General features: G+C 44.5%; 1 protein-coding gene across 1 annotated transcript in view; it reads right to left on the bottom strand.

Moving 5' to 3' along the window:
- The window catches only part of Mcoln2 (mucolipin TRP cation channel 2), a 52,532-nt gene that overhangs the window by 20,649 nt on the left and 13,197 nt on the right, over nt 1–18,686 (bottom strand). Inside the window, exons 2-5 of the mRNA XM_028876793.2 lie at nt 16,135–16,294; nt 7,619–7,792; nt 5,628–5,781; nt 151–235 (exon numbers count right to left, since the gene is read on the bottom strand). Coding sequence (XP_028732626.1) covers nt 151–235; nt 5,628–5,781; nt 7,619–7,792; nt 16,135–16,294 — 573 coding nt within the window. The remainder of the gene's footprint in view (nt 1–150; nt 236–5,627; nt 5,782–7,618; nt 7,793–16,134; nt 16,295–18,686) is intronic.

Genomic DNA, 18,686 nt, shown 5'->3' with positions numbered 1-18,686 from the left:
CACCTCCCAGGGCTCCCCTCCACCTCCCAGGGCTCCCCTCCACCTCCCAGGGCTCCCCTCCACCTCCCAGGGCTCCCCTCCACCTCCCAGGGCTCCCCTCCACCTCCCAGGGCTCCCCTCCTGGGGACTGAGGCCTGATGTGGTGCTTACCGGTAAAAGTCCAGCCTGAAGAAAGAGGTCTGTGCCCAGTCCTCGGGTTCCTTGTCGAGCCCCTGGAGGTCTAGGTGAAGGCAGTCTAGAGCAACAGACAGACAAGGAATGGTCACTTCCAACCCGATGCTGAAATGGGGACAGCAGTCATGTGATGGGAAGAAGCAGGACCCTTTGAACATCTCACAAAGCTAAGCACAGCATGGAGCACAGCGTGGAGAAGCTGGCAGGTGCCACTTTCAGTCAGGGACCACGATAACACGGGCAGTCTCAGGAGGAAGCAGGCTTCAGGTGCCTCCTGCTGCAATGCACTGGGAAGGACGCATCCCCGGTGCGATGTTCCTTCCCTGGATGCATACCTCAACCGGGTGTGATGGAACAAAAATGCCCGGTGGAGGACATTCTTCTCTTTGAAAATCTAGTGGTCTGCAGAGGATGGGTGGCAAATGCCTTTAACCCCAGCTTTCCTGAGATGGAGGCAGGAGGATCTCTATGATCTGCTGTGCCCTGTTAAACCCTCACAGCCTCCAGAGTAGCTGGCACCCGAAACACGCCCCTGACATGTGGGATATATTTGCGCTTAATAAAAATGTGCCACCCTGAGCCAAACACTAGGGCAAAGAACTGAACAGACAGGTCCATGAAACAGTGTACCACAGGCAACGTGCTGCGGCCGTGTGTGCTCTCTGGTTAATGAATTGTTCTCTTTAATCCTCAAAGCAAATGTGAGAGACGGGCAGTGATGACGTCACAGCTGAAGAAACCATAAAGATTATCTGCTGTCCATCAATATGTAAACACACCCGTTCTTGCCTCCACATCCTGAGTTCTGCCGAGGCTGACCTGTCTTCATGGTTTAGATCCCTTTTCTTGCATACAGTAGAGGAAGCCTGCTAATGAGGCAAACGTGCATAGGTTGATCTCAAATATTGGAGAAAGCTCCTTGGCTTTTCCTTGAACTATTTAGAGAATTATTTAGAGAATAATTGTTAAATATTAACAACTGCCTATGTGGCCAGCTTACCTGGTGGGCTAGCCTCAGACATAATATATAGGATGTTAAGGATACATTGATAAATAAAGTGTATTTTCCTTTAGATTAATAGAATTTTATATTCAAAGAAACATGATAGAAGTTTGTAAGCTAATTTTATACTATGTGTAAAATTTGCCTTATGAAAGTCTGCTTGCTTGTTCAAATTTTCTGTTGCTTTGTAATTCTAAAGCTACATGTTAGCTCGCTATATATTCAGAACGCTCTGAAATATAGCTAACTTTACACCTCAGTCGGTGCTCCTGAAGCCACCAAGAGCTTGCTAGTAGCAAAATCAGTTTCCTAAAATGGAAGGGAAAAACCCCAAGGAAAACATCAGAACTCCAGCAGGATTAGCAGATATTTAGAACAACAGCATCATCATTCAGATGGCTCTCCCTTATAGGATTTTCCAGAAAATGGTGACCTCCTCAGAGTGTCACAGGTTAGACTTGTCTTTAAAGAGCTGGGGACATGGTGAAGCAGTCATCATGTCTTATGCTAAGGACATTTGGAAAGAAAAACAGAACTAGGGACAATGAGATGGCTCAGTGGATAAAGGCAGTTGCTGCCAAGTCTGATGACCTGTGTTCGATCTCTTGAGCCCGCATGGAAAGGGAGAGAACAGACCACAGTTTGTCCCCTGACCTCCACACACATCATGGGACAAGTGTGGGGGTGGGGGTGGGTGGGAGGGTGTGCATACACACAAACGTATATTTAAAAATCTTGATAAACTAAAAAATTGCATTAAAAATAAAAATATATAGAGCGATCATCTCTGATCTAAAAATTCCAAATCTTTAAAATGCTCCCAAAATTTTAAACTTCTTAAGCAATGACCTGATGTCTTGAGGAGAAAATTCTACACATGCCCTTATAGGACGAAGAATGGTCAAAATGCAAAGGCACTAATAGTATTATATGAAATTATCTTCTGGATGTTTGTAGAAGATGTAAATGTAACAAACTTCATGTCTAGAGTTGGGTCCCATCCCCAAGATATCTTTTTTACTATTGAGATGGCTGTTCTTGGTTGTCAGCCTGACTAAAACCCAAGCAGCTGAGTATAGACCTGTTAGATATTTTTTTTCTTAATTAAATCATTCAAAGTTGGAAGATCCACTTTTAATTCTGATCTTTTGAGGTGGGAAGATCCATCATTAATCTGAACCACATTTTCTGGTAGCAGCCTATATAAAGGACATGGAAGAAGGACTCTCTCTCTCTCTCTCTCTCTCTCTCTCTCTCTCTCTCTCTCTCTCTCTCTCTCTCTCTCTCTCTGCCTGCTTGCCCTCATTGGCTTCAGAGCCTTCCTCTTCAGGATTCCAGTGTATACTGAAGACCAGCTGAGACATCAGCCTCATGGACTAAACAACTGCTTTCTATTGGTAGACAGTCATTGTTGGACTAGCTGGACCACAGCTTATAAGGCACTCTAATAAACCCCATATATATGGGCAGAGAGAGAGAGAGAGAGAGAGAGAGAGAGAGAGAGATCCCCTCACCCCAAATCTGAAGTCTGAAACATTCCTGGTTCCAAGCATACTGGATAAGGGCCACTTAAGTTGTATTAAAATTATTAAAATGATGGCCACTTAATTGTTAAAGGATTTTATTTACTGATTCACAACCGTCCTTAGTAAGGCAGAGCAGTAAAACTACATTTTTCGAGCAGGGAGTCCTGCCCATCAGAATAAACAAAACTAAAGTCAACTAGATCCACAGGCAGTTTGGCACCCCCCGGACGGCCGGTCACACAGCCAATGATCTGTGTCTGAAACCTGAAGGACGATTTCCTATGCAGCAAAAGAACTGCCACATTTGTGAGTAGCTGAGGCAGGACAGCGTCCACCGAACCCTCTGCTTCATCTGCAGCCACTTCCCAAGGGGGTCAACCCAGCACCTGGAGGCTCCCAGCAACGTGAAAAGTCAACCCACATTTATCCCATTAGCAGACTTTCTCTAACGGATACAAGAAAATTAAGTATCGAATATTTTTAAAAATCTTTATACCTTTTCAAAATATTTACAGGTTCTCTTTGACAAGTTATAATTAATAAGATCAGAGCAGGCAGTGGTACACTTAGGCAATCTCTCTTAAAGTCACATTAATCGTCTACCTCTCTCCATTTACTCTAAAATATTCCATATACTTATATAGAAAGGAAAGTAATAAAGCCACCACTGTCCAATCGTTGGGAAATAAATAAAACTTGCTTTTTAGCCCTGTCCATCTTCCCTAGCCATTGATATTGACTTTGGCCGCATTTGTTTAAACATTTTCCTGGAAAACTCAATGGGGGAGGGAGCAAAAAATGGCATGTAGGTCTCCGGGACACTGTTGTATGATACATCCCATTTGAGTCACACAATTTCAAAAGGGAAGTGGGAGCTAGCTCAGGGTGCCAGGACCACCTTCCAGCCCCAGCTGTGATGTGCTCCCAGGACAGTTAGCGGAATCACCTGCATGGTTAGGCCTGGCTGCACTTCCACATAAGGGATTGCAGTGAGCCCTGACCGCCTGTTGGGTAGCTGTTCCTCCTGGCCTTGACTATTCCCTCCTTGAAGGATGTGGACATTGAGGGTGGAGGCTGCTAACACTCAGAAAGCTAAGGAGACTTACAGGGCTCGGGAAACACTGAAAGTTACAAGATCCAGGGAGCCCTCTCCAAAGTCACAAAAGCAGGGAACACTTGCTGGATCAAGTGATCTCTGAGTGGAAGAGGGACCCGTGGGATGCAGCCTTTGAAAGTAATCACCTGCGCTATGCGGGCTTTCCATAGGATGCAACTGCCTTTGAGTCACCCATACTCCTGTACATAGCCCCAACCAACTCCTCAGTTCACTAGCTACTGTTGGGTAGAATTAGCTCTTTGGTCTGTCGTTGGTACCTATATGCAGCAAATACACATTTGTTCACATCTCCCTAGGAAAAAGCCATATAACTACCAACAGGTCTCAGGTGAGCAAAAGCCACAGCACAGGAAGACCAGGAACATTTCTGTGATGGTGACTAAATTACCAAGCAACTGGCCCCAAGACGGACTCTGAGAGCAGCCTGGAAGCCAGACACTGCATGGGCCAGTGTGACCCACTGACTTCTTTCAGGATCCAGAGCCTAGGGCACATTTGCTCACATATGGAACAGTCAGCTCAGGGAAACAGGTAAAGTCCCTGCCCTGAGGGAGGGGTCCTCCTGTGTTACCAAAACACCTCAAGATCAGAATAAGAAACATGGCTAAATGGGCTGTGAGATGTCGTCAATTACCTAAAGCCCACCCTGCTATCAGGATCCCTCCTCCCGAACTGTCAGGTACTTAAAAGCCAAAACAGGTTAGCTTTGGCAACCCCATGACAGGAAACAAATGGTGCGTACCTTGGGTCTGTGGACTGAATAGCAAAACCTCCAAAGTCTTAAAGCACATCATGTGCTCACACATTCTTTTACATTCTTTTTTTTTTTTTTTTTTTTTTTTTGGTTTTTTTTTGAAACAGGGTTTCTCTGTGTAGCTTTGCGCCTTTCCTGGAACTCACTTTGTAGACCAGGCTGGCCTTGAACTCATAGAGACCCACCTGCCTCTGCCTCCCAAGTGCTGGGATTAAAGGCGTGCGCCACCAACGCCCGGCCTACATTCTTAACAGAATGGCACAGTGACTGCATGGTTAACTGGAAGGCTTTGTCAAGTGATTGCCCAAGAGAAGGAATCATAATCCTTAACCTCAATTCACCTTTGAAGAACACTGCAGATTTTATGAACAATAGAGCAGGTATGGTGGTGCACACCCCTGGTCCCGATGCTTGGGAAGGGGACGCAGAAGGATACGTGGTCAAGAGCACATACTGCAGAATTTTAAGATGTATCAAAGAGATAGACCGAAACAGTGCTCCCTCCCCCATTTCCAGAAACGTGGTTTCCTGAGCCAAAGCCTTTGGAAGCAACCATGAAAATGACAGCCTGTGCCAGAGAGAGCCTGTTCCACCGGGCTCCACCAGGCTCCACCAGGCTCCAACGGGCTCCACCAGATCCCACCAGGCTCCACCGGGCACCACCGGGCACCACCGGGCTCCACCGGGCTCCACCAGGCTCCACCGGGCTCCACCGAGCTCCACCAGATCCCACCGGGCTCCACCGAGCTCCACCAGATCCCACCGGGCTCCACCAGATCCCACCGAGCTCCACCAGATCCCACCGGGCTCCACCGGGCTCCACCAGATCCCACCGGGCTCCACCAGGCTCCACCAGGCTCCACCGGGCTCCACCAGGCTCCACCAGGCTCCACCGGGCTCCACCGGGCTCCAACGGGCTCCACCGAGCTCTACCAGATCCCACCGAGCTCCACCGGGCTCCACCCGGCTCCACTGAGCTATTAGGACATGGGAGCCATTTTGCTCGTCACAGAAAAGGACACAGCCACATGATGAAACGGTCACTGCTGTTACCTGTCTCAATGTCACTGTCAATATTCAGGGTCTCGTTCGAAGAAAACATGGCTCCTGTCTTGTAATGCTGCTTACAGAATTTCAAGCCAGTTCTGTTGTCTTCATTTTCTCCATAACCAAGGGTTGCCAGGGAAATGTTCTTTAGATGACGATACTGTTTAAAACACACACACACACACACACACACACACACACACACACACACACACACAGTGAAATTATAGTTAAATAAACACACAAGTTCTTAAAAACCACAAGCCATGCCATATGGAATGCATTTTTAACAGATTTTATTACTTATACAATGCCTTTGGGGGGAGCAGTGTCCAGTTTGACACAGCACAAAGTCATTTTCTTCAGCTGAACAGGGACACACAGCCTCATCAAACTCTACAACAAAGGGATATCCTGAGGAACACTCCCAACTTCCTCCCAGTCAAAACCAAGGTCTTACTCCTCTCTCAGACTTTATCTCATATCGAGGTCCCTTGGTTCTACCCTGTAAAGCCCACTGGCCTCCAGGCTGTTGCCAGAGCTTGACAGACATACTTCTGCCTCTGATCTTTTAGTTCCCTCTCCTGGAACTCCGTCTCTATCTGCTCAGTTCACTGCTTGATCAAATATCACCACTACAATGAAGTATTCACTCACTCAGCTAATGAAAATTGCAAACAAATACCCAACCTCACTTTGTGCCTCATCATTATAACACAATTATGTGTTAGTCAAAATAATAAGTAAAAATTCAAAACTGCAGAAAACTGCAACATCCATCTCATACCCAAAATCCCCCATCTCTCTCAGTGAAGACTGGGGGCCTGAACCAATCCATGTCAGAGCTTACACTAACACAGCTAACACTCTTACACTAGCACAATCCTGCGACTGCCTGCCTTCACTAAGAGGGCTTCACTAGCCAACAACTTCATTGCTATGACTTTACTATGGAATATTTACAATGTTACAGGAATGTTGCAAACAACTACTAATTATTTCAAGAATATTCTTTTTAAAAAGCTGAGCACGGAGGCCTTTAATCCCAGCACTCAGGAGGCAAAACTGCATCTCTATGAGTTTGAGGCCAGACTGGTCTATGTAGCAAGTTCCTAGCTAGCCAGGGATACATAGTGAGATCCCATCTAAAAATAAGCAAAACAAAACCTTATTAACTTGGCTAACAATTAAAAATTTAGTCTTACAGTTCCAAGACCCTGTGACTTCTCCCCACCTTCACATGCTGTGTCCACCAATTGCAACAGGGTCTTCACCCAATTTTAATCCAGGTCCCTCCACATAAAATGACTCCCACCCCACCCAAAGCACCGCTGAGAATGGTCAAAGGAATTTCCTCCTTATCGCTGCCAGCAAGAAACTCAGCTGTGCTTAGTAGCATGTTTCAGGTACTTTGCCACTAAGGAGCCAGCCTTTGATAGTATATTCATTTCTCTTCATTTATCTACCTCTCTTCTAGAAAGGCCAGGACTTTATCTGTTCTATTCACTGCTACAGCATCAGTGACACACTTGCCAAATACCAGGGACTCAAATATTTATTGAATTAATGAAAGGGAAAAAACAAAAACAAAACACTACCCCTAAATGCTTTCTTCAGACCTACCAATCTCACACTGTATCATATCCCATATTCTTAATAGTTAGCTAGAAATATTAATGCTATCACATCAAATTTGAGACCACTGTACACTCTCAGATTGAGTTTCAAACCTGCACCAAACCTGACTTTATAATCTCTCAACTCTTTGTTCTGGGATAATCTCCCCAAAGTAGTGGTTCTAAATCAATAAACTAAAAAGATTAAAACCTAGAGAAAAATTTAAATGTGTAATTTCTATTATTAGCATCTGAAGTAGTAGTAAAGATCTTGGCAAGCCATGCAAAATTTACATGAGATAATAATATTTGTTAGTTTGCTAAGACAACACAGCCATGTATCAATATAGTCTTTAAAAGTAGGTCATTTAAAACACTTGCCTGCTTTATAGCAAAAAAGATACTCTCATAGACATCCTCTTGAGTGTATATGCTACAGCTGTAGTCATCTTCATCACTTCCAGAAAATCCTTTCAAAAACAGGTGCTTAAAAGCAACAGTGTTATCTTCTTTGAAAGCCACCACCAACTGGTTACCTAAGCCAAACCGAACAAGCTACAAAGAAAACACAGGAATGTGGCTTTTACCATTTACCAGGGAAAGAAAATGGCTTCTGATTCTTATCAATTCTCACCTCTAAGCTGTTGTGGAATATTAGTTTAAGATGTGTTGCACTCGTTTATGCTGTGGAATACTTGTTTAATGATGCAAAGATGTGTTGCATTCTTTTATGTTGCATTTGTTTAACTCTGTAAAGCTGTGTTACTTTGCCTAAAACACCTGATTGGTCTAATAAAGAGCTGAACAGCCGATTGCTAGGCAGGAGAGGGATAGCTGGGGCTGCCAGGCAGAGAGAATAAAGAGGAAGAGAAATCTAGGCTCAAAGGAAGAGTGAGGAGCAAGAGAAGGAAGAGAGGAGGACACCAGGGGCCAGCCACTCAAACACACAGCCAGCCACAGAGTAAGAAAGAGAGATATATAGAGTAAAGAAAGGCAAAAAGCTGAGAGAAAAAGTGTAAAGAGAAATGGGATAATTTAAGTTAGAAAAGCCGGCTAAAAACAAGCCAAGCAAAGGCAGAGCATTCACAAATTAAAAATAAGTCTGTGTATTTATTAGGGCGCTGGGTGGTGGGCTCCCTAAGAGTAAAAAAAAAGAAAAAGAAAAAGAAAAAAGAGAAAAAAACCCTACAATTTGGTGCCCCACTTTGGGCACCAAATGTTTTGCATTCAATACATGGCTGCACCTTAAGCAACTGGTGTCCCAACCAGCAATTTCAACTCTGCAGCTACCAGCAGCGGTTTGGCTGTGCAGGCTGCAACCAGGTAGGAATTCCATTCCCGCAGGCACTGGCTCTATCACAGCTACTAAAGGGAACTTTATCTCAATCTCTATCCTTCTGTAGAACTCAGGATTCAAAGTTTGAGGTGAAATTCTGCCAGCTCGGAGAGGCTGAATAGCAAGTAGATAACCTTCGCTCCTTGCTTGTGTCTCCCTCCAAAAAAGGGCTATCCTTCTGCTCAGGCCCCACTAAAGAACCCTCACTACACTTAATTCCTCCTTACCACTTCCTGTCAGCAAGTTGCTGACTCAGCCACTTAGCTCCATGTTAATTTTATTTAATCAAACAAATGTAATACATCTTTGCATCGTTAACAAAAGCAGAAAAAACAAATGTAACACACATTTACACAGCTAAAATAATATTCCACAATACTCAGCATCTGAAGAAAAATCCATTCCTTGGTTTACACATTGGGAACATCAATGTGAAAAACACAAATCCTGAAAGAGAATCACCTCCTTGCACTACATCAGCAACCCTTAGTATAATGCTGTTAAGACTTAGAAAACATCTCATAGGATTGGAACACGCAGGGACCTTGAGCTGATGAAGCATTAAGGCTTCTCCCCCTCTGTCTCTCCTGAGACTTCCTCTGAGGTTCCTTAACCTAACACAAGTGTCTTCTGAGAGACAGAACTATCACATGCTTCTCTGTCTCATCAAGCAGGGAAGAACACATGACTCACAGAAAAGACAGATGACACCACACCCAGGACTTTGCTACAGGATGTTTCTGTCCTTTGGGATGTCTGCTCCCTTAGAAATCACTTTCTAGTGGGCATAGCGACCACTCCTGCAATACCAACATTTAGGAAGCAAAGGAAGAAGGGTTGCCATGAGTTCAAGGCCAGCCAGGTTATATAAAGAGACCCTGTCTCAACAGCCCCCTCCCCAATCATCTATTTACTGACATACAGTTAAATACTCAGTCTCTCTTCACCGAGAGCAGTAGTCTTCCTCTTAGACTCCATACGTAGGACAAACAGCTAGCACCAAAGGTTTATAAGAAACCAGGAAGCTGCACATAATGTTATGTCCATGCACACACTATCACACAAGCATGATCCTCCTCCACACACCCACACACAGTGTGCATATGTGCACATGCCTGCAATGCATGCTTTCATCCCTGCACTCTGTCACACACAGCACACTCTCATTCAAAGCTACACACACACACACACACATACACACACACACACACACACACACACACACACAATCTATCACACAGGCTTGATCCTACACACACACACACACACACACACACACACACACACACACACACACACACATTTTCACACACAGGCCACTGTGGTAGTCAGACCACAGCCAGCTTAGCTCGCACACCCTTCCCACTTCCCCAAGCTGTCTTATAAATCAAGACTCTAGAACGTTTCCTCTGAGTGCTCACCCAACTAGATCATCATGAACCTTGACCTGCTTCTCATGTATGAGCTCAGGAAAGTGGACCGGGTGACCCTGACAGTTCTGTAATACCCTGTGTGACTCGGGATGCCGTATATACGCAACGATGCACAGATCAAACAACTCAGCCATTGAGACAATTGAAATTGGCATAAGGACTCCCAGGGGTTTAGTTTTAGTTTTTGTACTTTGTCGGGTTGGGTTTTTAGTATGTCTTCATGTGTGCACATATTTGTTCACGTGTGTGTATGTTCACATGTGTGTGGAGACCTGGAGGTTGACATTGGGACTCTTTCTTGATCATTCTCCACCTTACATATTGGGGTAGCGTCTCTCACTTGAACCCAGAACTTACCAGTTTAGTTCGTCTAGCTAGCCAGCTTGATCTGAGGAACCCTTGTCTCTACAGCAGAGGGCTAACAGGCCACTATGCCTACCTGCCTTTACATGGGTACTTGGAATCTGAACCCTGGTCATTAATTAAAGTTAAACACGGATGCTTCGCCCTGAGTCATGTTTCCAGCTAAGATTTTGTCCCCGTTTTGAACACACTGAATCCAATTAGTGCTGAATATGGGAATGTATTTTGCTTATTTTTAAAGGCTGAATAATTAAAGACAATTGTCACCAGGTTTTCAGCAACTGCCATGTGTGGTGATATTGTGTTCCCCAAAATATTGTGCACCCTAATAAACTTATCTGGGGTCAGAGAACAGAATAGCCACTAGATAAACATAGAGGCCAGAAAATGGTGGCACTCACACCTTTAATACTAGCATTCCAGAGGCAGAGATCCATCTGGATCTCTGTGAGTTCAAAGCCACACTGGAAACAGCCAGACATGGTGACACACGCCTTCAATCCCAGGAAGTGATGGCAGGAAGCAGAAAAGTATATAAGCCATGAGGACCAGAAACTAGAGCTGGTTAAGCTTTTAGGCTTTTAGCAGCAATTCAGCTGAGATCCATTCCGGATGAGGACTCAGAGGCTTCCAGTTTGAGGAAAAAGAATCGGCTGAAAAGTTGGCAAGGTGAGGTGGATGTGGCCTGTTCTGTCTCTCTGATCTTCCAGCGTTCACCCCAGTACCTGGGTCCAGGTTTGTTTTTATTAATAAGACCTTTTAAGATTCCTGCTACAGCCATAGGCCAGCCCTCGTACTAACAGCTCCATGTGCATTATCTTGTCCCACTACAACCAGCCCTTGTCATCACCAGGCTACACTTTACATTGATGTTAACTGGATTAGCCTTCAGGAAATGGCCCCCAGCCACCTCTCTGGAATGGAAGCCTAGCTTATCTCCAAAGCTCTTTATTATGTCCCACAAACAATGCCTTTCTACTGAAAATGGACTTTGTGCTAGCTTTTCAGAATTATAAAGGCAACCATTGCTTGAGAATGTATACAGGTGATACTCTTTAATCTCTTAATGTCACCATGTCACATTCCTCAAATACCAATGATTAAGCAATTACTAGAAGCACAGCTATTCTAAGAAAAAACATCAGTTAAGATAACACGTCTGTTCCAACTGTGCTGAAAATCAAGCAACCTCAAGCCAAGTTCTCCGGATCAGTGATGTCTGTCAATACTGACGTCTCCTACAAGGGATGTCAGTAAAGGTCAGGTGGTTTTTTTTGAAAGCTAAGAAAATAAACCAGAGAAGCAACACACAAGATTGTCTGGAAGACTTAGAAGAGGCCAGCCACCTCCCGACAGCCTGGGCAGTAGCCCCTTGACTGAAACTCTTCCATCATTGTGTGTAGAATGGCTCCTCCCCAAGCTGGGGTAGACTGAGAGTGAGGTTGTACATGGCGCTGAATAATAACTCATGACAGAATACCGGGCATTGTGATTAAAAAAATGTGTAATGGCTTTTCACTTATTTGCCTTATTAAACTGTTTGTTTGCTTGTTTTCATAGCACCACTGAATCACAAAGGGAATGGTACCCAGCTGTCACATCAATGGAGCCCAGCGATGAAGGTAGCACCGTTGTACACGTGTACAACCTGAAGTCAGCCACATACTCAGGCCAGAGCATCTGGAAAGTGCCTAAGGGTCTGAACACTGTTCTGCCCGACACTAAGGCCTGTTTGTCCTCTCAACCACGATGTCACACTCTTAGGGCAAATGCTGCCACCTGACCCTAACACAGGGGTGTTAGACCTTCCCTCAAAGAGAAGTTGAAGGAACACAGAGTGTCTGAGCAGGAACTGACAAGTGGTCAAGAGTGAGAGACACAATGCACTGATATTTAAAGTTGCTGCCGTATTTAAACTTAAAGCCATCAACACGATTCTGAGATAAAGAGACAGTGGCACTGTGATCTCCGCCTGGAACCACCTCCGTCTGGGATGAAGGACAGGGACATTTCCCAATTCTCTTGTTCCTAGAACAAACCAACGTCTCTATGCGCAGTCCAGCATCATCAGACAAGGGCTAAAATCACCAAAGCTCTTAGGAAAGATGATCATGAGAGGGAAATGGCATAGTCTCTGGCCTTGACAGAACCAACCCTGTGTGCAGCAGGAGCAAGAGAGGATGGTATCAACTAAATGACTCTATTTTCAAAAGTAAGTAGCAGCAAGAAACTACATCCCATACCACTAACTAGATGTCAAGGTTTGCGGTAGACAAGACACACAAAATATACCACACACACCACGCACACACACCACATATCACACACACACACACACACACACACACACACACACCACACAGACACAGACACACAAAATATACCACACACACCACACACATACACCACATATCACACACACACACACACACACAGACACACACACATACATACAAATACTCATTGAATGGTAGTCCGGCAAAGCTTGGGGATTGAAGGCCTCATATGAAATCAGTGGAGAAGAAAACATACTGTACCCAGTAAAAGCAAGATGACACTCTGATTGGTATAAGGGACATGGGATGGAAAGATCGGAACTCAGGAAAGAATGCAGACGCCTTCCCTGAGGTCATAAATCGTTACAGAACACAGAGTTAGCTTCATCTCTCTTTCCTTCTTTCTAAAAAGTTTCCTATTCTGAAACTCCAACTACATGCCTCTTGTCTCTTCAGACTCACTGGATGGGGAAGAGATAGGGAGTGAGAAGGAAGGAAAGGTGAGGTTTGATGTAAGTGACAGGCCATCTATAACTGGATAGAACGAGGCCACACAGGAATAAGACTGTGACAGAACAGAATGTAACTCATAAAATTATATTAGTGGAGAAACAGAAATCCACACAAAAAGTAAGTTATCACTTCCCAGAATCCGTTTATTATTAAAAGTAAAGTATGTGATGCAGACAGCAGAGCGTAGTGAGGGACATCACAGAGGCTGGCATTAGACAAGGGGGAAACGGGTCTTCAAATCACACCCGCGAAGTGAAGAGGGACAGAACCATTGTGGGCAGGGAAGTACCCACGTACACGAGAAACGTCAGGTTGGTCTGGCTGGACCGGAAGCAGTAGATGAAACCTCACTGGACAGAGGGTGAAGAAGGCTTTGGGAATCTGTGAATTCTGGACTGTAAATTCACGGGTGTCTTCTGGGAAAAGAAGTGTTTTTCAGAAGTTCCTGAGCAGTGGCCTGTAAAACACTTGCCTTTCGAGTATGGTGGTCTTGGGTCAGTCCCCAGAACCCGTGTAAAATGCTGGGCATAGCAGGAAGATGGAAGAAACGGGGAAATTCCCCTAGCTTAATGGCCAGCTAACCTAGGAAACTTGCTAAAGCGCCAGGCCTGTAAGAGACCCTGTCTCAAGACCCCTGACGAATGACATTCAAGATTGCCCTCTGACATCCACGTGCATTCACCCATAGCAGAATTCCTGAGCAGGAGAATAGTGAAGTGAAAGCTTCTCTAAGAAAAAGCAGTACGACTGGGCTGGAGTTACAGCTCAGAGGCTAAGAGCCCTGGCCGCCATACCAGAGGACCCGGGTTCCATTCCACATGTACCACATGGCAGCTTCCAACTTCTGCAACTCCAGCCCCAGGGCATCCGACACCTTCTTCTAGACCCTGCACGCATGTGGCACACAAATGAAACTCTCATACATGCAAAATGATGAAATAAAAATAACATGACAACAGAATTGAAGAGACGGGTGCTTGTTCAAGATGGACTCTGAAGCAGAATGGTCCTGTCTTTCTACCTGAAAACCCAGAAGAAAAAAAAACCTGTATCCAGAAGAAGATGGCAGATGTGAACAGGAGTGCAACCTCCAGAGAGTGACTGGGCTCAAATCCCAGCTCTGCGCGGCACCAGTGCAAGAGCTGTGAGCAAACTAATTAACCCTTTGTTCCAGTTTCTTCATCCATGAAAGGGGGATTCCAACTGAGCCCAGTTCACAGGGGTGCAGAAAGGATAAACGGAGCTAGCCCCTGTGAGAGCCTAGCTGCCTGCAGTGTGTCTCGACCCAGAGCCCTGCAAATGAGGTGTTTCTTTTGTTTTAAATTGGAGACAAGTGTGGACGGCAAGATGGCTAATGACGGGGAGCACTGGCTGCATTTGCAGAGGGCCAGAGTTGGGTTCACAGCACCCACACTGGGCCACTCACAACCAGGTCTAACTCCCGCTCCAGGAGATCTGATGCCCTCTGGTCTATGCAGGTACTGCACTCATGCGTGTAGACTCACAAATACGGGAATAAAATTAAAACAAATCTAAATCATAGAAAAGAGATAAGCTAGGAAGAAAATAGTGAGACTGGGAAAAGCCTGAGTCGGTAACATTTTGAAGAGGAAAGCCAATGCATTCAGTAGTATCAGGACACTGAGTTAAAGACGGCAACGATTTTTCCTGCCTGTGAACGTTACAGTTTTAGTGACAGTACTAGATTAAAACATCAAAGTTGAAGCAAGAGAGAAACCGTGAATAGTTAACTAAATCATTCCTTTGCCTTTTAAGGAACAATAAGATCCTAATTTATAGGTCACCAAAACTAAAACCTGAAAACTAAGAATGGAAAAGAGCAAGAGACGTGTCGTCCTTTGACTGCATCCCTGCAGACTTGTCTTGCTTCTTCTGAAGCGACTGCTTGTCTTTCTTTTTTTAATTACTTTTGTTATATTAATGTATATGAATGTGTCACCTGAATGTATGTCTGTACACCACATGCATGCCTAGTGTCTATGAATCCAGAAGATGGATATTAGATCCTCTAGGTCTGGAGTTATATATAGATGGTTACGGTCACCATGTGTGTGCTGGGAATTGAACTCAGGTCTCTGGAAGACAGTGCTATTAACCTCAGAGCCATCTCTCCAGCCCCATGACTTGCTTTTCTAAATGAACCGGGACAGCCCATCACACAACTTGAAGGCCCCTTTATGAACTCAGTAAAGCTGCAACCATACTTACCGCTGGGGCCCTCTCATTTCCAAATGGAGGCATTCCTTATACTCTTCATGTTATATTTAAGAAAAATCATCCTTATACACTTGGATTGATAGCACCAGTACATTAGGTACCAGTAGAGCTAAAGATTCCAAACCAGCACTGTTTTGTTTGTTTTTTCCAGACATGTATGTTCAAATGTAGTCGACTACAGAGAAGTCACCACAGATGAGGTCAATGCCACAGCTCCACAGCTGGAAGACAGCTCTGATGGCCATTTCAGTTCTGGTGATAAACTTATCTGCAGCACGACCTTAAGTCAAGGTCCAAATGTGGTGTTCAGACATTCTCGACCGTGCCTGCTAGTTAGCTCATACATGGGGCACAATGCTCTGGTTAAAGAAAAAAATGAGCAATTTCTGTGTCTGAAGACTTTCAAAAACATATTAAATAAAGTAAGAAGGATTTCTGACAACTCCCTTACAGCCTGTGCACCGCACATGCGTTAGGGGGTGAGAAGATTAAGAATCTCCCTTCTACATGGATCTTTTTATCTGTTTTTCACAGCTCCTGTGGAGAGATGGCCTCATGAACTCCTACTGAAACCAGATCACCCGAACTGAAACTTCAGTCCGCCCTCTGCCTTCTGGAGGCGACTTAATTTTAGTTTCATGAACTTCAGTGTGAGTCTTGCAGACCAACCGTCAAGTACAGGACACTGGAAACGATCTGATCTCGGGGAAGGAAGGAAGGAGTAATTGTGTGGGTTACCTGTGTTGTTACCATGACGATCTTCAGAATCTGCAAGCCCAGCTTCCATGGGATCTGGCGTCTGGCTCGGTATTTCTCACAGGGGCTCATGAAGTAGAACTTCAGGTCTTCCCTCAGACATTCTTCCTTCACCTCAGACTCCAGCGATGCCATGGCACTTCTGCCACAGAAGACAGTTTTTAAACACCCCGGAACAGCCTGTTTCTCAGTACTCCTGGCCTACACTTCCTGTTCGCATACTTCACCTGGTTCCACAGAACCAGAACTCTCAGACCGGAGAACCTCTTCTCTCTAGAAATCTGAAAGAGGGTTCCACTCAAAATGCCTATTTTCAGGATTTAAAGCTTTACCTGTCACTCCCTAGATCTTAAAACACAGTTTCTCCTGTTACTGAAGAGCTAGAAGAAAGTGTGTGAGCAGAAGGGAGAAATGAGAGTGTGAAAATGTGAGAGTTTCTGTGTGTGTGAGTGTGTTATACCAGTAAGAACAAGATGGGAATCTATCATGACACTTTGGGTTTGAAATGACTGACATTTGATATAGGTCAATGGAATCAAATTGTTAAGGAATTAGAGAATCTGTGTTCTATAACTCTGAGAAGGATTGTGTCCCCCATTTATGGATAATTAACGGTGATTACATGATTCCAGAATAGAGAGTGGCAGTGGTGGGGGATGGATATAATAGTAACACACTGTATACATGCATGAAATTGGCAAAGAATAAATATTTAATTCCAAAATGTAAGCAGCTCGAGAGAGCCAGAATAGCAGCTCTCTGTTTACGCCCAGCCATATTTTTGTCAACTTGGCTCATCAACTCCAAACTCATGGCTGGACATGTGACTCACCAAGGCCAGAGACAACCAATGAGATGTGGCCACATCACTGTGACCATAACTGATGAGACACGTGTTTTTTCATTAAGTCTCCAAAGTGGGGAGTGTGAAATATGCTGGGAGTATAGAAATTACTAATGTTTCTATTTTATAACCCCTAAAAACTAAAAGTATGAATTTCATAAATTGTTAATGTAGCATAGAACATGTATAACACAAAATTAATCTAAACTTTATATATAGTATAATAGAACAATGTGTAAAGTATATTTAACAGTAGCGTGTAATTAGTATGATCACAACAGGACCATTGTGATACACTCACGGTTGGGACAGAGACAACACAGACCAGAGATCATAGACTAAAGGAGTGGGCTGTGGCTGTGAGTTTGGCATTCCTGGGGGAAGCTCACCACCTTAGAGAAGTGTTTCTGTTGGCTGGGGCTCTCCCAGGAAGTCAGAGGAGACAGACACCAAGTTTGATAATGATGCCAGAGAGTAGAAGAGCTTTCTTTTTAGCCACCATCCCCAAATAATGACACGGAGATTTACTATAAATTCTGAAAGCTCCTCCTTTGGCTTGTTCCCAACTAGCTCTTATGACCAAAATTAACCTGTTTCTATTAATCTACATTCTGCCACTTGGCTTTTTACCTTGTCTCCATTTTGTATGTCTGACTTGCTCCATGTCTTGCTGGTGTCTCCCACACATGCCTAGATTCATCCCGAATTCCTCTCTTTCCCCTGAAGTTCTACCTATTCTCTCCTGCTTGGTTATTGATGACTCAGCTCTTTATTAAACCAATCACAGTGATACATCCTCACACAGTGTAAACAAATACCCCACAATACCAGAGTTCCTGAATCCAACTGTTTCTGAAGCTATCTATCATAAGACTTTCAGATCAAGCCTAAGTCCTGGAGGCTTGGGTCATTTGAACAGGGAGTGTCTTCATGAGTAAGAGCTGCCAGGTCAGGATTGTTCAAATTACAGATTTCTTGGTAAGCTTTTGGAACTGAGGGTTATTCCTGGAGATCTTCTTATAGAGACTACTTAAACAACATCCAATACATCTCTAATCTGGGTCATCTACTTCGACTAACAACTTGAAAAGAAGCTGAAAAGGCCTAGTAGGGCATGGTGTGCTTGGGATGTCAGAGGACAACCTAGTGGAGCCAGTGCTCTCCTTCCTCCTTACTGTGGGACTGAGGTCTGCTCAGCGTCCTCCACAGCAAGGGCTTTGCCCGCTGAGCCATCTTACGGGCCTGGCTTTCTGTTTCTAAATTGATATTTTTTCTCTTTCTTTTTTAAAATCTCACTTCTAAGATTGGTACACTAGGTTAGCAAGAACCATCCTGCCAGAAATAATTTTTAAAAAGGAGGTAAGAAATGAAGGAAGGAGAAAGAAGGACAGAAGGGAGGGAGAGAGGGGGGAGGGAGGGAAGGAGGAAGGGAAGGAGGGAGGGAGAAAGAAAAGTGAAGAAAGAAGATGAGAGCGAGTGTGTCTTAGTTAGGGTTTCTGTTGCTGTGAGGAAACACCATGACCATAAAGCAAACTGGGGAGGAAAGGGTTTATTCAGCTTACACTTCCACATTGCTGTTCCACTGAAGGAAGTCCAGACAAGAATTCAAACACAGCAGGAACATGGAGGCAGGAGCTGATGCAGAGGCCATGGAGGAAAGCTGATTACTGGTTTGCTTTTCCTGGCTTCT

Source organism: Peromyscus leucopus, chromosome 6, assembly GCF_004664715.2.
Source record: "Peromyscus leucopus breed LL Stock chromosome 6, UCI_PerLeu_2.1, whole genome shotgun sequence".
Lineage (NCBI taxonomy): Eukaryota > Metazoa > Chordata > Mammalia > Rodentia > Cricetidae > Peromyscus > Peromyscus leucopus.
This window is presented reverse-complemented; position numbering and strand designations above follow the sequence as displayed.